This window comes from Hoplias malabaricus, chromosome 2, assembly GCF_029633855.1.
Source record: "Hoplias malabaricus isolate fHopMal1 chromosome 2, fHopMal1.hap1, whole genome shotgun sequence".
NCBI classification, from domain to species: domain Eukaryota; kingdom Metazoa; phylum Chordata; class Actinopteri; order Characiformes; family Erythrinidae; genus Hoplias; species Hoplias malabaricus.
Window position 1 is genome coordinate 36,522,595 of NC_089801.1, and position 26,182 is coordinate 36,548,776.

At 38.7% G+C, this 26,182-nt stretch overlaps 2 protein-coding genes across 2 annotated transcripts in view; both read right to left on the reverse strand.

Moving 5' to 3' along the window:
• Positions 1–26,182, reverse strand: part of LOC136682975 (butyrophilin-like protein 3) — a 173,820-nt gene that overhangs the window by 147,203 nt on the left and 435 nt on the right. The gene's annotated exons all lie outside the window — the stretch shown is intronic.
• On the reverse strand, positions 8,218–21,499 carry LOC136676493 (golgin subfamily A member 6-like protein 22). The gene is made up of 8 exons (XM_066653570.1): positions 21,463–21,499; positions 20,813–20,875; positions 20,392–20,709; positions 18,763–18,774; positions 17,658–17,680; positions 17,148–17,195; positions 12,449–12,845; positions 8,218–11,931 (listed from the first exon to the last, which is right to left on the reverse strand). The coding sequence occupies exons 1-8, from the start codon at positions 21,497–21,499 to the stop codon at positions 10,625–10,627; spliced, it is 2,205 nt and encodes a 734-aa protein (XP_066509667.1). The 3' UTR covers positions 8,218–10,624.

The window sequence follows — 26,182 nt, forward strand, 5'->3', positions numbered from 1 at the left end:
GTCAAATAATGTTTTCTACAACGAATGCCAGGCGGAGCACTGGTTAGCTGGCAAGCCTGTTAACATCTGCGCTTTTCCTACACGATGTCACACGGCCGTATTATCATTCAAATAAATTCCTGTGAAATTAAAACTGTGAGAGAACAGCACCTATTATACCGCCTATTCGAGCAATATTCTATTAATGTAAGCAGTACTCATAAAGGAACAGAAGTATTATTTTAAGCACAGAATTACAGAAGTGATATCATTACAGAATGTAATTAGTCCCGTTTCACTGAATTTAGTGAAGTTCAGTATGTGAAAGTTTGTTTAGTAATCATAGGGCTAAATGGTTTTTGATAGTCATTTTAAAAATGTTTTTGCGCCAGCTTTTCTCGGGACATGTTGCATTTAAATTTCTTATTTTAATATTACGTCTTAAGATAATAGTTAAATATCATTTATTATTACTTAAGGCTGTATGCCACAACAATGGAACGTTTATGGGATAGTGTTTGTAGTTTACTAGCTAAATAATTTATCTTACCACCAACGTTTCAAAATTTTCCTCAGATTAAAGACTCCATGTTAACAGCTTCTTACAAGATCACCAGGGGGTAATTCATAAATCAGAATTTATTTTTAACGTTTTTTGTTGTGCCAAAATCAAGCCTGTCCAGTAGGAGAAGAACCAAGGAACATTCCAAAAGGAAAATCTTCAACTTAAATTTGTATACTGTGAAATCCTGCTCTCAGATTACATATGTAATGTACTTCTGAATTCTCTGTATGACTGTTTGCACACATTAGACATAAATATTTAATGCACATATTCACACAGTAATAGACTGATTAACAGATTCCAGTTTGCAAAGCAGTGATCCTTTTTTACGTAAAGGAGATGTGTTGCTCATTTCTTAATGTGATTTCTGAAATATAATTAATCCATAAATGTTAATGTATGGCTTGACTTATGACATAAGTGTTTAGTATTCTGCATCATGCCCTTCTCTAGTGTCTCTGCTTTCATCCTGCGAGAGACAAGGCAACACAGTCATTGTTCAAAGCTCCAGGGAGGATAGCAGGTTCAGTGACTAGGCTTTAAACCTGTGTAATTTAAAGTGCTGTGTTGTGGCACTTTTTTGTCTACAAATATAAGAGTAATATTTTTATTTTAATTATTTGTGGTTACCCTTTGCAGGCAACAGGGAGGTCAAAGGCCATGCCAGTAGGCCCCTAGACCTACAGTTCAGACAGAAATGACAAGGTTTAGATAATAGTTGTGTAGTATTTTATATTTAAAAAATTGGTATGTATTTGATTTTTATTTCTTTCTACCTTCTCCAGGGCCTTTCCAGCCGTTTATTCCAAAGGGAAGGCCAAGCGACGATGTATAGGAGGACTCCAGGCAGGAGTTCCACATAAAAAAAATTAAGAAAATAAGTGTCACTTACTATCTCTTACCAAGTATGTACGAGAAGTCGCCAAACGATTCAGAGCAGTTGGTGCATTTACAGGCTGGTTTAGGCAGAAGGACTGTCACTCTTGATGAAGACGTAACACATGAGGAGGTAAGCACATATAATGAACTAAAGACATCTTTGTTATTGGTATTTATATATGTGCAGTTAGTTCAATTTATAATAATTGTAAGAATGATTTACCAATTACCAAACAGGGAGACCCTAGCATTGCTACCAAAGAAACCTAATATTTGAATCATTATATTAAAGGAACAATAGTTAGGGTTTGGGGGTTTTCTGCACCTGGGTCTCCCCCAGTGTAATTCATATTTACAGGACTGTACTGGACCCAGTGGGGGAGGGAGTGGGAGGGGTTTCCTAGTCTCCTGGCTTCTTTACAAAGCATCAGGTATAGATTTAATGTTGGTTTTATGTAGACACTTATTTTCTTGCCTACACCCTTAAAAAGATTATCCTTAAATGGTTCTTTATAGAACTGTGTGTGAACTTTGTGTGATTTTTGCATCAGGAAACGGTTCTTCAGACTGATAGAGAATCTAATCTAAACCATCTAATCGTGCAAAGCGTTCTCTTAATGGTTCTCTTAGTTCTGTACAGAAGAGGTTTTTTTTCTTTGCTAAAGGACCATTGAAAAACTTTAGGACAATAACTAATTTTTTCTTATTTATTAAGGAGGATGGGGTAATCGGAAGCTTTCTCTTGTGTCCCCAGATGATTGTGGCTATACTGGCAGAATTCTGAAAGCAGCTAGTAAAGGTCCCCTTTATATAACTCCTCTTCAAGAAGTGCTGGACACTAGTCCATTGCCCCCTACTTCTGAAGCATTCAGCAACATGCCAAAAGCTGCATGCCAAAAAGTGTGAAACATTGTACCCACTCCAAGTCCTGAACGCGTAAAGTCATGTGAAGTCACAGTTGTCGAAGCATCTGACAACGTAGACTGTGATGTTAATGAACCAAATGAGAACAAATGTTAGTGCTTTTTGTATAGTTCTGAAATCACAGTTGTGACAATGTGAATTGTGTGCTTTTATTTTCTCAGCATCTATTCATCAGACCTGTCCAATATGCTTGAAAGATTTCCTTTCTGAGGCTATTGAAATACATGCAAGTTCATGCGGTGAAAGGTATTCACAGAATTATTAATCAGAACTGCATCTCCATTTTTGTAAATCTTACTTGATTTTGCCTACTTCCCCATAAATACAACATTTTCTAAATTAAATTGGAGTGGAATAGGAATGGTAAAAAATTACAAGAAATGTAATTTCTGCATTTTAATGGATTTCAAATTGTTACCTTTTTGGTTATGTAAGATTTTGTTCTGATAGCAACAATGTATTTCCCCCTTTTTTATGTATTTATTTATTTATTTATTTATTTATTTATTTATTGCTCTGTTCTTGCTAATGTACTTCTGCTGATAATTCAGAAGTTGCAGAAGAAATATTGCCCAGCTGTAATTCCAAACTTCTGGATGGCTGGTTCTTAATTGTATTACAAATTAAAAGTACTCTTAATTTTGTGTATGTTATACTGGTCATTATGGGGTGTTTGTGTTTCCCAATTTCCCAATCTATAGAGTGGCAGTCAATCCCAGCCCCATCAAAGCTATATCACAGTTTCGAGAGACACAACACATGCAATCATGCTACACAGGCACCCTTGAATCTACACATGGATATGAGGAGCACCCCAGAGGAACGAGATAGAGCTTCTACAAGTAGACTCATGTGGAATGGGCTCGACCTTTAAACTGCAGACTGGAAGGTACATTACATTTACAGTAGGAATAAGTTGTTAAAGAATGCATGTTTTGTTAAAAAATGAAATCATTTTCACAGGTGATTGTGCTGTTGGGGAGGGTGTTACATGGTTCTTTTTCTCAGCCTGTATTAACAGACCGAAGTCTGGGTTTTCTGTGAACTTAGGTAATTCATCCTCATTTTGTAGTAAAGGATAAGAAACAGCCAGTGGGATACTTCAAGTGCTATACATATTGCTTTTAAATATTCAACTTACTTTGTTGTATTTTAACAAAAATAACACTACAGCTTGACTGAATTTATTTCTCCATTTCAGCAAACACTGGGGTCACCAGACTTTTCGAGGGAGAGACAGATCATTTGGTGCCATCTTCCTCCCACTTTCTTGTTGACAGTGACTTGTTTATTGTGGCTGGGAGAATTTTAGGACATTCATTCATACATGGAAGGCCACGTCTGTCTGGTTTAAGCCCCGCTTTCGTATATGTCCTTCTGGGAGGAAATCCTGACACAGCAACTGTGCAGCTAATTGACTGTCCAGACTTGGATATTCGTGATACAATCAGGCTTGTAAGCTAAACCTTCAGAGACTCAGTGTATCGTCATTTCATTGTACTATTGTTAACATTTGTTTGTTACAGTCATTCAGTCAACATGCCATATCTTACCTTTTTTCTTTTTTGTGTGTTAAAGCTTGAGAAGTTTGAACTTTCAGTGCAAGAAAAGAAGAGAGTCCAGGACTTGGCATATGCCTGGGATCTCCCTGGTGTAACTGATAAAAACAGGAGATGGCTTTTTGAAAAGATCGTCATTCATGCTGTAGGATTTTCACTCATACATATGCATGGTTTAATACAGGATTCATTGTTTGTGCTGTATAACACTGACATTTTACCTGTATTGCTCTTTATAATTTTAAGAGGTAATTGGACGAATCTCACGGCAAATCAAACAAATGAGACGTGGCTTTAAGGAAACCCCAGTGTGGGCTGTTTTGTCCCAATGCCAAGACACTGTGCCTCTGCTTTTCCCAAGAGAATCACTAGAGTGTTTCCCAGAGGTTGGTCCAAAGTTTTTCCTCTATTTAATGTTCAAAATTAAACTAAACTGTTTTGCTGTGGTTTAAGTTTTTAATGTTTTTTAAAGTATCAAAATATGATCAGTCAGTTAATAGCTTTAAAAATGTATCTTTTGAGATATTCTAAACTTATTTTAAAGTTTTTTTTGTGTAGTTTATCCTTCAGATTGTTTGCTGGCCTGAACGAGTGTCAGGCACGAGGAGGCGGACTGACTGAGGCGGACGCACTCGCTAAAACACAACAAACTTTAATAACAAAAAATAACAAAAGAAAGAGACTTTAACAGAAGGACAAGAAACGGGGAGCCAAGCAGGCAAAATGGGTCACGGGTTGCTAAACAAGGCAAACGGGACAGACAAACTAATGAACCAAACGACAGAAGAAATGAAACGACAACAAGGAAAACAATAACAGAGGAACTTGCAGAGACAGACAGACAGACTTGATAACACGGATGACTTGACACAGTACAAAGAACGAATGACCAACAAACAGGAAGTGCAGGAAGGGGACTTAAATACAAAACACAGACGAGACACACCTGAGACAGATAACAAGGGGGCAGGGTAACAAATGACACAGACGAGGAGGCAGAAGAAAGGCGGGACTAGAACATAAACAAACATAGCCATGTGCTAAAAGAGCACATGGCCGGGGAAAACAGACGACATGACGAGATGAGGGCGTGACAACGAGAGGAAGACGATTCTGATTCTGAAGATCCACTAGCTACCAAATGTCGCATTTCTGGATTCCTCCAACAGTTTATTGAAACTGGTAATTTTTGGGAAACTGTCCACTTATGATAAGGCTCTGGTATCATTTAAAAAATTGGCACGGGTCATAAATTAACATCAAGTGATTTAAAAACTTGTTCCATTCACAGCATCAGCTGCTGAAGTCAAAAGCCTGCTGAAGTTCTGGACAGGGTGTGAGGTTCTACCTAGAAAGCTCACCTTTGAAATGGTTAAAAGTAGCCTCCCAACAGCATCTACCTGCTTTGAGGTGCTCAAGCTTCCTGGACATTATGAGGACTTTGAATCTTTCAGAAATGATTTACTGTCATGCATTGGTACACATCATACTGGGTTTGGGCTCATTTAGATATAAGTTTTATGTGGGGTGTATTAGTGGTGTCTGTCTTAAATGTTTTAACGACTACTTTTTTTTAATTGCCAGCGCATGAAGAACATTGTTTAAAGTGCAGAATGCCCTTTCTGAAAGATGAGTTATTTTTGCAAGGTCAGTTTAAATATTTTTCACAAGCTTACCCATTCTGAAAATGGCAGATTTAGCTATTAGTTATTTAGCTAAAATAAAACACAAACTCTCACCCGTGTAGCCCCCCCCCCCCCATGTGCATTAATGTATTGCATGTAATGGTTTTTAAAAAAAGTCTCAAGTCAGAAAAGGTTTACCTCTAGTTTGATGTCACACATTTTAGGCAGTGACTAAAGTGTGCACCGTGACTTAATTATAATTTAAAATTCACATCCATCTAAAAAGTAACAAAAATGTTTTCATCAATTTTTATTTGTGCTCAAACTCTCTTACTTCCACTCAATTTAAATGAGCTGATTAGCTGGTTCTATGGTGCAAAGACAACTGAAATATGTATATCAGGGTTTGGAACAACTGAGTTACGTCAGCTGGGTCTTCCTCTACACTAAGTGTTTTTTTTTGTTTTGTTTTTTTTTAAACTTTGTACTCTTATTTTAACTATATTCCAGAGCAGAGGTCCTAGAAAGCCAGAGTCTGGTTTGGGGTTTTTTACATATTATAACATGCACCAAAAATAGTTTGCGTGGTGCTGGTTGTCTCTAGCATGTTCTTGGAAAAGGCACAATCCTGGGATACATTCTTTGAAGTCACTTCTTTCCCACTGTTTGTACACAAGAAAAGAGAGAAAGCAATAACATTTTGCATGGGATTTGTACATATCCACAGGTTAAAAAAGTGTTCCTAAATGTAACAAAAATATATACAAGGGGGAACCATGTAAATATGAAAATCTAATAGGACAGTGAATATGCAACACACTAACCACCACTGTGCTCTGCTTTTCAAAACATACCTTAATGATTCTCCAACAAATATAAAGCATGGCGCAGACATGTTAGATAGATATCACGGCCAAAGTTAGTTGATGAAGCAATTGGTTGTACAGCTAATGTAAGCAGCTCAAGGCTCCCAGGATCCAACGGACATTCCATGTCTGGCAAGACAACACCTTGGTTAGGTCCTTGGACAGTTAATCCAGAATGTTCCCAGTTAATGGAATCAATCTGAATTCCCTAAATATGCACAACACAGTAATAACTTACTTGTAAGCATTAATAATCACAAAAGCAGTTTTTTTTGTTTTGTTTTGTTTACCCTCACCCCCTTATCACCTCTAACATTTCTGGTTCTCTGATTGGGCTCTGCATGAGGCCAAGGTGCCACAGCTGATTTGGCGTCATGTTTTGTTCAGTTCAGATTGGATGGTTATCCCAGCCACCTGCAAACCTGGATAGGTCATCTTTTAGTCGTGGCAGAAAAGTGTTGTGAACACAGTAGAGATGCACGCTGTCAGTAATGTCAAGAAGACCATTGTGGTGGAAAATTATGACAGAAATAAGAAAGCTGAGTCTCTGAGTCCGCTTTAAATAAAAGAACAATTTATTAACTGAGAGAGGACGCTGCGTGCAACACTGTTCCTCTCTGTCTGACCATTTCTCAACTAACATCTCTTATACATGGAACTTCTTTTGAAGTTACCATCTGTTTGCTCATTTACATTTCAATCACCTTTCAATGTATCCTGCTCCCATGACTCCAAGTCTTTTGCCATTTGTTTTTTTACTCTTTTTTGTATTTCTAACACCTTTCCAGACGTGCTCTGTGCATCCCCCTCTACCCCTTTGGTCTCAGTTATCTCCCCTCTGTGGTCTGGAGACAAAAGGAGTTGATTGAACGGAAGGTGCCGATATGCTGTTATTTGAAACACACACACACATAAGTCTGCCTTTTCACACAGAATTAGGAATAAAACAATTTCAGTTACACAAGAATGCATGGTCATTGCTGATTAAAAATATCTCTATTGATTATGAATCATTTCTATTAACAAATTTCCATCACACAACGTGATCACCTTACCTCACCAAAATTCTTTTCATGATGTTATGCATGGTTGATGATGAACTTAAAAGTCTTTGCTATTTTATGCTGGGTAACACCATTCTGGTATTGCTGCACTATCTTTCTGCTCCATCAGGTTTCTCCATCAGGTAAATCTCGTCCTGGTCCTGGAACTGGGTTCTTTTTTAGTCCCTGTTCTCTCGTGGTTCAGAGCGAGCCGAGTAGGGACTAAACCATGGTGTGTAAACCTTGCAGAACACTGATTGTCCAGAAAGACAATCTTATCAAAATATTCCCAATATACACTTATTATCTAGTTGCCAATTTCTAATGTAAACAAATGAGCTCCTAAAAGTGCAGAAGCAGGTGCTTTACAGATATAATAATAACCTACAGAACAGCAAAAATGCTATAAACTGACACTGAGCTTTATTTTACAGAATTTAAAACCATGTCACTGAGTGATGACGATAACAGTCTCTAGTACAGACAAACACCATGAAATATAATGGCCATGTCAAAAATAAATAGGCTTATATTTATTTCAAACTCATAAACATCTCTGTGTAAATATTATTAGTTTATCTAACTGTTGCCACCATGATCTTTATCATTATTATTACTATCATTATTTTCTTAATAATAAACATCATTTCAACTGAAATTCAGACACAAGTCACATTACAAATATTTGATCTCGTTTATTGATTTGTTCAAATATAAAACGTAAAAAATCTGAAAACATTTCAGAAAATGAAAAAAAATCAGACGACAACTGATGCAGTTGAGAAGAATCTTTTCTCAGAAAGAGAAGTGTCCTGATCTAAGAAGATTGTCCTTTACAGGTGTAGCGCCCCAACCAGGTACTGCGAGAAGGTACGGCTATTTAATGAATTAAATATAGCTGGGGCCCTGGTTCTTCTATATTATATGGTTGGGTATATGTTGTTAACAATAGATATATTAAAGTTATCTGAATGAATGGACCATAACCCTCAAACGAACTGCACAGCAAAACAACATACACAACCTAGACACCGGGAAATGCAAATCAAAGCACACAGAAAGAAATACACACAACACTAATATATATATCAACGGTTTGGAATGTATTGGACTTATCCAAAAATAATGAAAAATAAAAAACAGGGCCCACACTCACACTCTCAGACACCTATCTCCCTAAGAGCAGCAGTTAACTGTCTCACTCAACAGTTCTCTAACCCCCTTTTTGTTGCAGGCCTGATACCGTTGCTCGAGTGCGTAGTGGCCGGGTAAAACACAAATTGGCCCCTTCACTCCGAAGAGCCAGAAATAAAAGAAAGTTACCTCTGCACTGTATGCCTTTACTTTGATTTTCTCTCTCTCTCTCGGTCGTAGGGTTGAGCCTGTTGTCATGCATTCACATACACCGGGTCTTGGGCATCCGCCATCCAATACCGCCGGTAGAGATGAAACCCTGCAGGTCACTAACTAGAAAGTTCAATCAGCCAATGGAACTGGACGGCTACGTTCATGCATTCAGCAGAGAAATAAAGTCCGACTGAGCTAACCGGGCTTAAAGTCTCTGTTAGCAGTGTTCCCGCTAACGATAGCAGCCTGAACTAGCCTACTATAGAGCACATAAAATAGCAGCCTGAATTAGCCTACTATAGATATATCTGAGTGGAACACGAGGGGGAAAATTAGCAGCCCGAGCTAGTCTGCTAGCACTCGACTTGAACAGTTGATTAACAGTGTGTTAACATCCTACACTGGTCCCCAGTCCGACAACCATACAGCGGAATGTACTCACGTACAGTCAGTCACATGCCCGCTTGAGAATAATAACATTACTGCGTGTTGTTCACTCATATTCGTCCACATTCTCCGCCATTCCCTCGTGTTCTCTCTCGACTCCCTCGCTTTTTCTTTCTTTCTTTCTTTCTTTCTCCTCCCTCCTCTCTCCCGCCCCCCTCCAAGCTGATAGGCTCCTAGACCTCCGACCCTTGAATGTTATTGGCTCACCAAAGAGAAAGAGACTAAAACTAATAGAAAGGTACATAACCAGATAAACAAACACATTAAATTCACTGGAACATGTATCAGAACATATACACCACTTTAAAATAAAATATATAAAATATTAACAGTTAGTTTTTTAACCGGGCTACACAGGGTTTTATTACAGAGCTCTAATAACAAAACTGTCTGCTCTGCCCCTGACCCTCAACAATCAATATTCATCTGAACCAATATATAATTATTACACAGTGAACACACAGTGATGTTAGAACAGAGAACACTCCTCTCTTTCTGTAATAAATTATAAAGAGATTTACCAGTTCATTAAACACATCTACACTGTCAGAAAAACGGTTACTTTGGTGGTGCCTTGTGCTGTCTCTGTGGTGGTACCCTCACGGATACATATTCACTATCTTTAGTCAAGGAACGTAATCTTATTCTATAACATTTGTAGATTTTAAAGTGTTGTTGATTTCATACGCCCCACTTCAACTCCAGAACTTATATTATGTTCTTTAATTTTACACAGTTCTATAATGAAATGTTCTAAATATTCACCTCTCCTTCTGGAGAAGTGCCTTTTTCAGAGAGTGTGTAGTGTGTTGTTTGTGAACTCACCTGGTGACAGTGTGTAATGAATAAACTACAGCCATGAAAGAAGAGTCAGTAACAATGTACACATCCAGTAAATACATCTAATATTTATCCTTATTAGAAACTGTTGAATACTAAAAGAAAACCAATCTTTTCTAGATGTTTTTTGATTGTTTAAGTGATTTTACTCAGTGAAATATGTCTTGTTTCATTGGAAGACCACTTGACTTGAATGGAGCTCCATCACTTCAGTGAACGCACACCTATTTCTCCACAGCCCAGTGCTGGGAGACTTTATATCCCTCTTGCTGGTTTTGGCAATAGTCATGATAAACTCATGTGTAGCTACTCCAGTGTCCTATTTTATACATTTTACGTACTGTGTCCAAAATGCTGCACTTAAAGCTGCTGAAGTCACTTGTTAAGTAGTGACTACCACATTTTACACACATCTGTGATTTTACCAACTGCTCCTTCAGAGCTCCTCTGTACTGGGTTCATACTCTTCCTCCTTTTCCACTCTCTCCATAATCATCACAATGGACAGAATAGCTCTTTTCTGCACGAGGGAGACTTCATACTCTGTTCATCAGTGAAACAGGTCTTTAAACCTCTGAGAGATTCCTTTAGACTCCCCTTCTGCAGCTGGAGCAGCTCCCTCTGACTCTGAGCTCCTTCTCACAGTTCTCTCATAGACCTCCTCCAGAAGTGAGTGAGTCTTCCTGAGCTCTGAGTAATGCTCTCTCAGTTTCTCCAGCTCCATGTTCTTCTCCTCCATCTGTCTGCTGAACTCCTCCTGCATCTTTGTCTTTGAAGCCAAAATGTCCCTCTGGAGTTCAGGCAGCAGGATCTTCATTAAGTTTCTCTCTGCTTCAGCTCTGGCTTCTCCTTCATACGTCTCCATCATCTCCTCCATCTCCTGTCTGTGTCTCTCCTCTATCTCACACCTGTCCCTCTCTCTCTTCTCTTTCAGTCTCTTCACCTTTTCTTCCATTTCTGTCCTTCGGTCTAACTCTCTCTCCAGCTCTCGTTCCAGTCCTCTCCTTTTCTCTTCATCCCTCTCTTCTTTCATTCTTCTCTCTAGGTCAGTTGTTCGGTCGTTAAGTTGTTTTATCTCTCCTTCATGCTCTTGTACTGCTCCCTCTATCTTTCTCAGAGAGTTCTGCAGCTCCTTTTCATGCTTTTCCTTAATTTCTCTCTCTTCTTTCACCCTCTTTTCCTCCATTTGTTTCATGATCTTTGTCTCCATTGCTCTGATCTGAGCTTCTGTCTCCAGGTAGATCTCACTGCTGTAGAACTTCTCTCTGTTTCCTTCCACCATCTTCTCGATCTTCTCCAGCAGCTCTGAGACCTGAGACCCCTCTCCACTCTCTTTAATGTTGAGACAGTGAAACCTGTTCCCACATTTCTCCACAAGGCTCTGGACCTCCTGGTTTCCTGACTGGACAAACTCTTCAAGCTTCTTCTCTTGGTCTTCATCAGTGACGGTGAAGAGGATCATGGTGTTCCTCCAGCATCTCTCTCCAAACATCTCCTCCATTTTCTGCAGCATGTCTCTCTCCTCTCCTGAGGTCTGCTTCACTGGTATGACTAGGAGGAAGGCATGGGGTCCTGGGGCGGACAGATGGACACAGAGTCCCACGTCCTGTCTCAGCTCGTCCAGAGAGAGTCCAGGACTGAAATAGTCAGGAGTGTCCACCACAGTCACCTGCCTCCCAGCCACCTGGCCCTGTCTGCTCTCACTCTGCTGCCTCACTGTAGACGCTCCAGCCCTGCTCCTCTCCTCTCGACCCAGGAGCCTGTTTCCTGCTGCACTCTTCCCACTTCCAGTCCTCCCCAGCAGAACCAGCCTCAGCTCTGATACACCACCAGACTCTGGAGGAGATGCTCCACTCACTGCAGATCAACAAGAATGAAGGGGTTCATTTATTACTGAGTGTTAGTGAATGCAGTATTCTGCATGGAGAAGTATATAAGAAACTTCATGAAACTGTATAATGTACTCTTTCTCCTCCTGAGTGGAGCTGGGCCTGGAGTCTCTACCCTGACTGAGAAACCACAGAACCAGAATGAACACATGTTCTTAAAGACAGTTTGTGGATAGTTCATGTTGGTACTGAAAAAAAAGACCTAAAAATGTGTGGCTGAAATTTTATAAGGTCAAAACTTTTATTACAGCAATATATGCAAAAGAAACTGGGTGTAACAATAACAGAAATAACTGTACATATAGTGTAAGAATCAATATTGTATTTGTATGGTAATATTAAATGCTCCCTAATTTCCTGAACTACACACATCTTTTCTGATCTGGTAAACTTTGTCAGTGTGTGATAAAACGTTCATAGTGAAATAAATATGAAAAATGTACTTATTGCATTAAGTGTTTTAAGTGACCAGTTCAGTTACTTACAGCCTGGAGGAATCCCCTCCTTGCTGTGTCTCCTCCTGACTGGAACTGATGATGGAGGATGTGTTCTTTCCTGCAGCTGCTTGTTTCTCTCCTCTAGAAGTCTCTCTTTCTCTTTAACCTGCTCCTCTCTCTCCATTAGCTGTGTGTGTATCTCACTTACAATCCTCTCCTTCTCTACAAGCTGTTTGTCTTTTTCACTCACTTCAGTTTTCTGTTCTTCCAGTTGGATCTTCATCTTCTGGAGTGTGCTGCTCTTTTCCTGCAGCTCCTTTCTCTGTGTCTCCAGTTGATTTTTACAGCTGTCCACCTCTTTCACTGTGTCCTCCAGTAGAGACTCTTTCTCTCTCAGCAGTTTCCTCACATTCTCCAGCTCTGTGTCTTTCTCCTGAAGCTGTAGCTGAGTCTCTTTGGTCATTTGTTCTAATTGTTCTTTAGTTTCTTTAAGAAGTTTGTCTGTCATTTGCAATTGTCTGTCTTTTTCCAGTCGTTCTTCATTTCTCTGCTTTAAAACACTCTCTATGTCTTTAAAAAGTTTGGCTTCTGTGAAAAACACATTAAAAACACATGTAAATTTCACCTATCTACACAGAAATGTAAATAAATTATCAGGATTAAGGTATGTATAGAATTTACAGCAAATTATTTTGTTGTTCCTTAAATAAATGTAACTTCATACTTTAAATAGGTATCAAATTATACAGTGCAATAAACAAACAAACAAAAAATCATTATGATAAAATGGCTTGTGCATGAGTTTCGCCACATTGTATATTTTTTGTTTTGTTTAGTATCTTCAATTTAAGCCAGTGGTTCTCAGTCCTGGTCATGGGTTTTTTCATCTCTCAAACAAACTCATTTCATCTTGGGAAAGGTTTATTAATGAGCTCATGAGTTGCATCAGGTTTGTTGGGAGTAGAGGAATCTATACAATGTGCAGGCAGTAGCCCACCAGGACCAGGACCAGTTAATTATGCAAATACAGGTGCATATCAGTAAATTAGAATATCATCAAAAAGTTAATTTATTTCAGTAATTCATTTCAAAAAGTGAAACATGTATTATACAGGACTAAACAGACATCATTTGTCCGTACCACAGCCCCCTTCCACCTTCACTGACTATGGCAGCCAATTACTTTGTCGGAGACTGAAGTTTCAGACACCCTGACTACCCCCACTGTGGGTCTACCACCCGCCTTTTAGTAACTTAGCCCCGCCCCTCTTCTAATTGGGCTAACCCAACTCTGGCTAAGGGGTAACAAATGTAACTGCAGGAGGACATTCATGCACAACAATACAACCGTTGACAAATTTTAAATGCCCATCTTATTCCTGCTTCACAGGTGAGTATTTACATATGTAAATAGTTTTTAACTTGTTTACTTTTTCTCTTTTACAGGTTCCCAGATCCAGCTCCTCCCCTCCTTCTCTATACTTCAGTGTGGGCCCTTCGGCTAGTACAAAGAGAGACCAGAAATTTTCCACCATTCCTCCAGGAACAGGACCAGGACCAGAGACACAAGATAAGAAATAATACAAGCATACATTCATTAATGTAAATTCCAGTCTTGGGGATGGGGCAGATTCACATTATATAAGAGCAATTTAAAAAATGATTTTTAATACAGACATTTTGGCCTACTGAAAAGTATGTACAGTACATGATCAATAATTGGTTGGGGCTCCTTTTATGAGAATTACTGCATCAATACGGCGTAGCATGGAGGCGATCAGCCTGTGGCAGGTGGCCAGGTTGCTTTGATAGCAGTCTTCAGCACTGTTGGGCCTGGTGTCTCTCATCTTCCTCTTGACAATACCCCATAGATCTTCTATGGTGTTTAGGTCAGGCGAGTTTGCTGGCCAATCAAGCACAGTGATACCGTGGTTATTAAACCAGGTACTGTTTTTTTGGCAGCGTGGACCTCTCCATAAAGCTTGTCAGCAGAGGTAAGCATGGGCTCTAAAATGTTCTGGTAGATGGCTGTGCTGACTTTGGACTTGATATAACATAGTGGCACAACACCAGCAGGTGACATGGTTCCCCAAACCTTCACTGATTGTGGAAACTTCACATCAGACTCAGGCAGCTTGGATTGTGTGCCTCTCCACTCTTCCTCCAGACTCTGTGAACTTGATTTCCAAATGAAATGCAACATTTACTTTCATTTGAATACAGACTTTGAACTGAGCCACAGTCCTGTCCTTTTTCTCCTGGCCCAGGTAAGACACTTCTGGCGTTGTCTCTGGGTCATCAGTGGCTTGACACAAGGAATGCAACAGTTGTAGCCATTTGGGGGGACATTTGCACCACAAATTATTCTTTAAGTCACTTAACTTTTGGAATGTGTAACTTTTTGTTACAGCCATAAAACATTACCGAAAATACAGTGCAGCATGTCTCTATGACACTAGTGGGCAGCCATTAGAAATTAGTCATATATTAAAAGGCGCATTGGTTGCTGAATAGAAATGGCTAAATTATCCAATATACGAAAAATGACGTTAGCAATGAAAAACACCAGTCTGAACACGCAAGTTCCACCGAGATGCCAATTACCAGTCTTACACACCCTTCTGCTCCAGTCTCAACCCCAGCTAATCAGCACTTTCAATCCAATTTGTGGCATATAAACCTATCTGAACTTTATTGAGAGTGGGCCATATCTAGCAATAATATCATTTCCAGTAAAGGATGGTCGAAAGTTTAAGAAAGAATGGTATGAAATTTATAGCTGGTTCAAATACAGCCCTACAGCTGATCTGGCTTTTTGTTTTGCCTGTCGTGCATTTGGAAGCCAGGAGGGCAAGACAGACACTTTTGAAACCACTGGATTTGGAAACTGGAACAAAGCTAATGAAAGATTCAAAGAACCCCAGAAAAGTGGCAGGCACATTTCTGCATTATTAAAGCTGAAACGATATGAACAGTTGCATAAAACGGGTAATTTTGCATCTCAGATCAACTGTGAATATGCGAAAAGAGTTGATGAAAACAAGAAGTAGTGCGGGGCGATATGAGTGCAAATCAATATCATGATTAATTGTACATTTTACCATGATTAAAGAACAATTAATGAATGATTAATGAACGATTATTTTATTTTTTAATTTTTGAACCTCATAGTTCAGTGACGAGGCATTTACTGTAAATATGCTCCAGTATTAAATATGGGATATTTTTCTGATGTTGCTGGGAGCTTTATTCTCTCTTGTATTTTGAGCACTGTCATCTTAATTATAGTCAAAACACAGCACATCCAAACTACAGACGCTGTGTTTCTCTTTGGTACTAGCTGCTCGAGTCGCTTGGTCGTCCTTAGTTTTAGGATGCATTCATGTGCCAGATAGGGGCAGAATCACGTGACTACAGCTTGGTAGATGCTGACTAAGCTTTGGGTTACTACAAGGAATTCTGTTTTGGTGTACTGGACAAAACCGTTCAAGAAACCCACGATTGGTTTCAGGAAAATGGTGTGAAAAGTCTGCAATGAACACCATTCTCAGCTCTAGATCACACATTGAGGAGGACCTGGCCTTTGTTTGTCAATGCTATGGTTTTCCCAAAGAGCAGACAAATGCAGACCTGTCCCTTATCAGTGCCATTCCATCAGAAGAAAGCTTCAATCAATGATTAGCACTTTTTAATTCATCAGATCTAGGCATTAGCCTAGTAAATGTGTGTAACCTTGCGCATCATGTGAACGGAACTTATTTTGCTTACATCAATTAAAAACCTACTCGAGAAACACTATTGCTCAGGAGAGACTGTCTGACATTGCAGTGCTGAATATTGAGCGGGCCATTCAAGTGAACTTGCAGAAAACAGTCAGTGAATTAGATGCTGTGCCCGGTGGGCGATCTCTTGCACTTCACTAAAGCAGGACAACATTTATATTACATATAGTATTTACCTATATACTAAATATCATTCGATAAATGGAGGATTTTTACTTTCATACAAATGTCAGTCATATTATATATAAACTACATTATTTTAATGATGTTGGCTGAGATGTCTTGCCCCCCCTGATATAAGTTTCAAATGTCGCCCATGGTTGTGGCCCATGTCCGGAATACGTCTGTATGTGGTGGCTCTTGAAGCACTGACTCCAGCAGCAGTCCCAACTCCTTGTGAATCTCCCCCAAATTTTTTTATGTCCTTTTCTTGACAATCTTTTCAGTGCTGTGGTTATCCTTGTTGCTTGGGGATCTTTTTCTACCACCCTTTTTCCTTCCACTCAACTTTCCATTAATATGCTTGGATACAGCAGGAGGGTGTCAGTGACTGCCTTCTGGACATCTGTCGAGTCAGCAGTCTTCCTCATGATTGTGTAGCCTACTGAACCAGGCTAAGGGACCATTTTAAAGGCTTAGGTTTTGTGTTGATTTTTCTAATTTTCTGAGATAATGACTTTTGGGTTTTCATTGGCTGTACGACATAACCATCAACATTAAAAGAAATAAGCACTTGAAATAGATCACTCTGTTTGTAATGAATCTATAAAATAAGAGTTTCACTTTTTGAATTGAATTACTGAAATAAATTACCTTTTTGATGATATTCTAATTTATTGATATGCACCTGTACATAGAAATATAGTTTATAAAACTTTATTAATGCACCGAACACCTGTGTTAATATTAAATAAAACAGAAAACCAGATCTAGTGTCTCTTTTATAACTCACCCCTCCTCAAAACAGATTCCTCCATTTTCTTTCTGTCCTCTTCTGTCCATTCTTGCTCTATCTGTAGAAGTGAACGGAAGTGTGAAATGAATGTAAAAATGTATGAAATTAATATTGATGTGATATGAACAATAACTGAGACTCTGTTTAAATCACTGTTGATGTGTGGGTCTGAATCACTGAGAGCTGAGATCACTAACAGTTCAGACTCTGAGGACTTTCACTGATTTAAACTGAGACTGTGTTTGAAAAACTACAGCATTTAAACCAACAGGAAAGAGGTGGAACAGACAAGCTGTGGAACTACTGCAGCGGCTGAGGATCAGGATCAATTAGAGAACTCTGATCAGCGTTTACACTAATGACACCCACATCAAACACCATTAAAGAGAAATTAACATCCAACAAACAAAGCACATTCATTTAAAGACTCTGAACAACACACCCTGCTTTACTTTATACGCTCTAATATTTATTTCCACAGATAATATCAACTCAGTGTATTATAATATAATGTACTCACCTGAGAAATGACAACTGTATCAGCTAGTGAATCAGATAAAAGAAAAAATAAGGATGTTTAAAACACAGAATGTACACAAAGAACAAAGAGTTTTAAGTGCTCTGTATCATGTGGAGATGTTGTGTAGAACTCCAAAGGACAGTATCTGACATCATCAGTTTCTGTCTTAAGCTGTAAATAATGTTGGCAGGTCGATTAGCTATTCTAAAGTGTCCAAAGGCGACAGTGTGTGAGAGAATGTGTGAGTACGTCTACAACAAACAGTCTCTGCATAAACAGCGGTGCCCACACAACTGAAGAATCACACTCATCTGGGAGAACTCCAACTTCCAGAATTCCCTGAGGGTCACGTGTTCAAACTGACAGTCGTACAGTCAGAGAAGTGTATGATGCTCCGGTTTGCAAGATTACTAATTAATTTCACCTGTGTGTTAGCCTTTATAAACTGTTTATTTTTATCTGTGCTTTGTTTTGCCTGTATCTCGATGCATGCTCTGCCTTTTTTGCAGTCATCTATATATTTATGTAGTTTTACAGAGGACAGTGACCACATGTCAGTCACCTTTCATGAAAAAATTAAGATTTGAGAAAGCAAATTGATACAAATTTTTTTTACACTCACCTCTGCCCAGCTGTGGAAGAATATAAAATAATGTGAAGATTTTATGAATGGATTCACATGTTAATTATTATATTTAAATCAGTGGAAAGTAACTATCCAACTTTTCAAAATGAATAAATTAATGAATAAAAACAAAAATACAAAACTGCAGAATTAAATGATTGTTATGTGTTGTCTATGTTCTCTCTCTCTCTAGTAATTTATTGTTTATGTGTATGTAGAATATTAATGTGTCTACATGGCATTAACATATGTGTCTCTAAGTTCCTGCAGTGCAGTGGGATTATGCAGCAGTGCATTTTGGGAAGGAAGGTGGGAGATGGAAGTTAAAAACTCTCATTTCAAGCTTTATTTAAAACATGAGCAGCTGATGAAACTGGATTTAATGTGAGAGCTTGACTTGGATTAAAACTCTCCTCTGACTTTATAAACTACACAAACTAAATCCAGTACTTTCAGTAGAAATACACAACATTCACTTACCGCCGTACATCCCTAAAACAGAGTTAAAAAAAGAAAGGTTATGAAGAAACATTCACAGCTCACATTAAAATAATTGATAATTCATGAAACTGTGAGAAAGTCCTGTCTCTCTTATTTACTGCAGCTCCGTCCGTTAGACTTTCAGTTCAGACCTGGGGTCATCAGTAACATCTGTGCTCTCAGACCAAAATGTTCAGGAGAACAAAGGAACGTTTAGAAGAACACAGAGAGGTCGATCTGAACCATTTTCACTAAAATAATAAACTGGATTTACAGGAGGTTCAGTGCAGACGTGTTTGAGAACTGAGAAAATGTGGACGTTGGTGAATTTAAAGTGAAGGAAAATGGATCATTGAGAGTGTGTTTACATTAATCAAATCTGAAATGGTTTCGTTAAATTAAAGAGGGAGGTTTTCACGTCTAAAGACAATGTTTTTAAGATGGAAGCTATATCTGAGATGAGCTAATGCTAAAGCTAACACTGGCTGCTCAGAGCAATGTTAGATGCTGAGGAGGTGCAGGTGCATTGTGGGAAAGAATGTGAACAGCCTTCATTCTGTGATGGGAGACTTTATCAGGTGAATATTCCCTGAAAGAACTGAGGTCAGTGTCTGATTTCTGGATTAAACTGTAATAGATGTGATACGTTTATAAACACAGCAGACATTGTGATCAGTGTGAGGAGGGAGGAGTGATTTACTCACCAAGTATGAAGGATCTGTATAAAAGAAAATAACAGAGCAGAGTGTGAGATAAAACCCAGTGAGTAAACACTAACATCATTTATAAACACTTCTTGTTCCTACAAACACTGACTCCTGTTCCTGAAGTGATTAATGAGCCCAATAGAATTTGTGGAGAAGAATTTGTGGCAGAGTTTCCCTAGTGTTTTTCCAGGATTTACACTGATGTGAGCTCCATTAAAAAAAAGTTATTGAGCTGAATTAATGTGATTATATTTATGGCAGTTGAAATTTTGCCTCTCTGTCAGATAGTTATTTTGGGGCTGTGTAATTCTGTGGCTGATTTGGATGTTGAGCTTCTTGAGATTTTCTTACTGAGGCTCAGAAAACAGATCCGTCTTTGGAGAGATTTAGGAAAATGAACATTAAATTTCATTCCTGTGATGAACCTGTGGCTGTTACTTGTTTGTGGGTTTGTTGTAAATATGGATCCCTTCATCTCTGACTGACTAAGAGTGTAATGGAATCTGTCAAATTATTGGTGGTGAACGTGTGTCAACAGCAAGTTTTAAAATTAGCTCTTGATCATTTGTTCAGTTGGAAATCTAGGGGTTACAAAAACCTACAGTCATATATAATTTATAAGGTGGGAATACACCCTGGAGGGGGCGCCAGTACAGGATAACACACACACACACTCACTTCTGAGTCGCCAATTCACCTACCAACATGCGTTTTTGAACTGTGGGAGGAAACCTAAGCACCTGGAGAAAACCCACACAGACACAGGGAGAACACACCAAACTCCTCACAGACAGTCACCAGGAACAGGAATCAAACCCACAACCTCCAGGTCCCTGGGGTTGTGTGACTGCGACACTACCTGCTGCGCCACCGTGCTGCCCATGAACACTGTACATGTTAATTTGTGTTAATACTGACTTACCACCCACTTCTACTGTACACTCCTCTGTTATTGTTCCATCAGTGACCTGACACAGGTAATGTCCTAAATCTGATCGTGTGCAGTTTCTGATCTGTAAGGAGACGTTGCCTCTCTGCAGCTCCTGAGTGAACAGACTCACTCTGCCCTTGTAGCCCCGCCCCTCTGTCACCTGTCTGTTCTTATAGAGACAAACACACTCCGTCTCCTTAAACCACCTGATCTCCAGGTCAACAGCACTGACTTCAGGAGACAGGTGACAGGAGAGAGTGGCGGCAGAGCTAGTCTGAACCTCATCACGGGGTCCAATGAGTTTAAACTCTGTGAAGGAAAACACACACCACGATGTTCACAGTTAAACCTGTTACAGATAATCAATAACTAATCAATATTAAACACTTATCAATATCTGGATTTGGCTCACTGTTGCTTGCATTCGCCATTTTTATCTCTATATCTCCTCTTCCAGCTTCAGACTCAAGACCTCCTACAGACAGAGAGAGAAAGAGAGAGAATGAGAGAAGGAGAGCTACACAAAAGCACTTAAAATACTGGTAAAATTATGCTGCCATTTCAAGCTTCAAAATAAATGTTAAGACATCAGCAGAAATGTTGCAAAACCCCCATAATCCCACACTCAAACTCCTCCCGATACTTCACTGCATTATAAACATATAATCCGTCTTTATCCATGCCTACACCAACATTTTAATAACCCAAACTACATCATAGTCCTGACCAGAGTCCCATTTTCTCTTTCTATTATAATAAATAGCAGTTTTAGCTGGAACCAACATAAACAAACAAGAAAAAAACGTTCCTCTCTCTGTAAAGGGAGAAATGAATGGAAAGGGGAAGGACTGAGAAAGGGGAAGAGATAGAGACTGAAAGATTCAGGAAGACAGAGACAGAAAGAGTCAGTTTAAATGCTTAGTTTAATGATTGTTTTCTCTTATTCGGAGGAAATGGACCCAGATCTACACATAAATGTAACACTTTTCCTCTTCTCAAATTAAACTAAACACTATTTTAGGAAATGTTTACTGACCACCTTCCAGAACCTGTTAGTTTCACCTCTGCTGCTCTTTCCTTCGTCCTTCTTCAGAGTCATATCACTGCTTCAGGAGAAACCTGCTCCATTTTAAAGCAGAAAGCAGCTCAGATCCGCTCTTTGTCTCAAACACAGTGATCCACAAAAACAAGCCGGAGTTAATCCTTCATCCACGAACCTTACACACACCTCTCTCTCCACTTCAGCGTCCAGAGCGAAGCACACTGCACTCTTTCACTTTCACCTACTGTTCAAGATACACTCTGGGTTACCACATTGGTGGAAGAGTCTCCACAATAACTAACAATTTTACTAAATGCTCCCATAAAAATGAAGAGCAGTGCAGTAGTTAGACCTGTGCCCTTTAGTTTCATGGAGTAAAGCAGCTGACGGGTAAATCAGTGTTCATTAGAAAACCATGTACCACTTCATCACTGATCATAATGCTCTCTGTCACAGAATTTTGCAAAACACTTTTAAAAAACATTAAAGAGACACAGCATGATAAAGTAAATGGTATTATCACATATCACCCGTGTGCTTATTTTTATATCTGTGTATAATAATTAATGAAGTATAGTAATGCATCCCAATACCAATACCAGAACTTGTTGTTTCAGACATAAAGAGGACAGGCTGATAATATTGATCTGAACAATGTAGTAAGGAACATATACTGGCATAAAAAAAAAACTGAAAGAAGAAGATAGAATTAACTAATTCATGAAGACAGAGAGCAATTCTGCAACCTCAAATTCTGAGAATAAAGTTGGAACATCTCTCACATTAAAGTCAGAAAAATTCAGAGGGAAAAAAGTCTGAGATTAATGTAAAAAATTATAAGAAAAAAGTCTGAATAATTCCAAGATCAAAGTCAGAATATTTAGAGAAACACTGTTTGGATTATTATCCATTATAATATTTAGACATGTGTTCTCACTATGTGCGCAGTGATTCCAGGTAGGATCCGGACCAACCGCGACCCTGAACTGGATAAGTGGTTTCAGACAATGAATGAATGAATGAGTGAATATTTAGACAGACAGACTCCCAGTCTGTGTGCCATAGAGTGAGTTGTGAAAGAAGCTGTCAAGTGAAGTGAACAGAACTATTTATTATACGCTTTCATCCACAATCTGGTCCTGATGTGCCAGAGGACTGAGTCTATACGACATTATGACTTCAACAATGCACTGCATTCCTCAATTACACTGCAAAGTAGTGATGTGTCGGTCACGAACCAGAGAACAACAAGCAAAGCTGAGACACTTGGTTTTCCCGAATGCCAATCTGCCTTCCAAGAAATAGTTGAAGAAAATGTTAAATCAGTTAAATGTTTGTAGACAGTTGTGGTTGTTTTAATCACTACCGTTGAATGCTGCTGTTTTGCACTTTGCAGAGTATTTGTTTATTTTATTACCCAGAAATGGATAATTATTTAATTTAATAAGCTCTTTTGTAATACCTACCTTTTGGGTTCCATTGGCTATAATTCAGAGTTTACCAGTGATTTTTTATTAAGGTGTTTAAATAAAAATCCAGTTATTTATACAATTGAATGTGTGAGTGCAATCAGTGAGTTATTACAAGACAGACATAAAAACAATTGGCCATTGCAACTATATTTATTATTTTTAATATTGAACAATAATATTTTCTCCATATAGTCATGTAAAATGTAGGTAATTTTGTTCTGTACCAGTGGAAATAAGTGGTAAAACAAAGAGCCATTTAGGAGCCAAAAGAGCCGGCTCCCCAAAGAGAGCCGAAATTCCCATCAATACTGCAAAGGGTTGTGTCTGTTTCATTAAACCTGCAGCGAAATTGTCTGACTTATTGTCTGAATTATTCTGTGTTGAATCTAAAAAGCTTCATCATTGTCACAGCTCTGCAGCAATCCTTCATTTCAACAGACCTTCAGGACACTTACAACTTCAGAACATTTAAAAAATGTTATTTACATTATAACACAAACAGTTTCACCTGTGTGTTCTGTTTCACATGACGACATCATGTAGAAGCTCTTAAACCTGTAGCTGTGCATCAGTTAAACACTTAAGCATTTAATAATTATAGTATCTTATAATAATCTAGTTTGAGAGATAAAAGTAAAACCTCACTAAAACCTCAGCTCCAGACTAAAGAGCTCAGAGTGTGAAATCTTGTGTGTAGTTTGAGACGTTCTGCTCTGGAGCTTTAGAGAACTTCTCCTGATGGGTTCCTCAGTAAGTCTGACTTTCTGATCGTCTGAATCCTGTTTGATTTCTTCACTTCACTTTGTAATAAACACATTCTTTAGCAGATCAATCGCTTCTATTCAAATCAAATCAAATTTATTTGTATAGTGCTTTTTACAACTGATTTTATCACAAAGCAGCCTCACAGAATTCCAGTAAATGACCATTTCATTATCAAACAGTGTTTCCTTCATTGAACAATATTAAATATAAACACGTCTCTGCTGTTAAACACGTTAGGACGGTATTCTATTAAATGTCACCAGTCCAAAAATATTCAGAACCTCTCTCTCTTAGAATCAGTGTTTAGATCTGTGTGTGTGTGTGTGTGTGTGTGTGTGTGTGTGTGTGTCTGTTCTGAACACAAAGCACAGCTCAGTACATTCACATCCCATCAGTTTCAAAGCAGCTCCACACTCATTTAAACTCACCTCTGTTCTCTCCATGAGTCAACGCCACCGGTGGAAGTAAACAATATGAATGTGAAGATTTAATGGATGGTTTCATAAGTTACTCATTACATTAAATTAGTGGAGAGTAACCAAGACGATTTTCAAGAACAGTGACATCACTCCCATCAGAGTCCACACTGCTTTTATCTGTGGTGTCTTTTCTCATCAGTAAACTTCACTGTCTCTAAGTTCCTGCAGTGCAGTGGGATTATGCAGCAGTGCATTGTGGGAAGGAAGGTGGGAGATGGAAGTTAAAAACTCTCATTTCAAGATTTGTTTAACCCTCCTGTTGTGTTCCAGTCAAATCAGACCGATTTACAAATTTACATTGAAAAAGTGTAGTAAATGTCATGTGTTTATCACGAGGTTCCATTACTGTGTTCAGACATGGTATTTGAACATCTAAAATATATCTGAAATGATCTTATAAAAATTGTGTTTTATGAAACATTATTAAGGGTAATTCTTTATATTATCATTATTCAAAATATTAAAAATATCTATCAGTGCATAATATGCAGTTTGACAATTACTAGAATCCATGAAGACAGAGTTATTCCTGTTTTTGTCATGACTATGATATATTCTGATGAAAACTGCCACATTTGCACTTTTCACTCCTTGCAGTTTAAGAGACAGCAGAATGCTACCGGTGACTGGCTGTTTATGTGCCACTCCCATCACAGTCCATTATAAAGGGATATGAAAGGCTGTTTTAGACCCAGGGCGAGAGATCTTTTTTTTTTTTTCTTAAACATTGTGCTTTCCTGACTATTCACAGGGCAGCAGGTGGTGTCGCAGTCACACAGCTCCAGGAACCTGGAGGTTGTGGGTTTGAGTTCCGCTCCGAGTCACTGTCTGTGAGGTGTGTTCTCCCTGTGTCCTTGTGGGTTTCCTCCCACAGTCCAAAAACACACATTGGTAGGTGGATCGTAGCCCCGCCCCTCTGTCACCTGTCTGTTCTTATAGAGACAAACACACTCCGTCTCCTTAAACCACCTGATCTCCAGGTCAACAGCACTGACTTCAGGAGACAGGTTACAGGAGAGAGTAGCAGCAGAGCCAGAGTAATATTCATCACAATGTTCACAGTTAAACCTGTTGTGAGAAGCAATAATTATATCAAAAACTGATCAATATGTGGATTTTTGTCTCACTGTTGCTTGCAGTCTCCGTTTTATCTCTATCTCCTCCTAGAGAGAAAGAGAGACGGTAATACTCAATGCGGTGAAGACCTGAAAGCAAGCCCTTCACTTTAAAGGTAAAGTAACAAACTGTGATATTACTATATTGTTTTTGAGTAAATGGTATCTATTGCTCTTAAAGATGAGTCAAATTTACTGCTTTAAATCGTTATATTTAATAAGTAGCCCATACAACCATATGATATCAGTTCAGTTTTTACCACTCTATGTACATGAGATATTGAATGAAATTACTGTACTTATTTTAAAATATAATTTTATGGAGCATACAATTACAATTGTTTGTGATTGGACGCCATTTACTCAAACTCTATACAGTAATATATATTTCATAGGTACACAGCATGTTAGACACTGAACTGATATCTGTATTTATTAAGTAACTATTAGAAATTATCATTTTATAAACCGCTTAAGGGCTTTCTTTCTTCTTCACGCGCACTGAGTTTTACCGCTCAGTGTCTGCGCACAAAAATATGACGTGCGGCGAGTGTAACTGTGTTTCTGAAAAGGCGGTTGATTAAACCGGACTCCCGTTACAGAAAAGAGTAGTAACTTGTTTCTCCGTTAGTCAACGGTGCGGATTGAAACCGAGTCCTACAGCACTTCTCACAACACAACACATCCAACAAATGCTCATCGGAAACTCTGAATGTAAATGTGGCGGCATTATTGTTTTTGTCCACCACAGGAATTTGAATCCCAGAAAACGGGAAACTGCTCGGCCTCTGCTGCCCTTCCTTTCGCTCTCCTTCAGAGTTATAGGACTGCTTCAGGAGAAACCTGCTCCACTTTAAAGCAGCTCAAATCCGCTCTCTCCACAAAAACGTAATAATATAATATAATATA

Coding starts and splice junctions, on each gene's coding strand:
- LOC136676493 (XM_066653570.1), bottom strand. CDS start 21,499: ATGACTCTGAAGAAGGACGAAGGAAAGAGCAGCAGAG. Junction 17,196..17,657: donor ATACAGTTGTCATTTCTCAG/GTGAGTACATTA, acceptor TCACTTCTACAG/ATAGAGCAAGAATGGACAGA. Junction 11,932..12,448: donor GGAGGGGATTCCTCCAGGCT/GTAAGTAACTGA, acceptor GTTGATCTGCAG/TGAGTGGAGCATCTCCTCCA.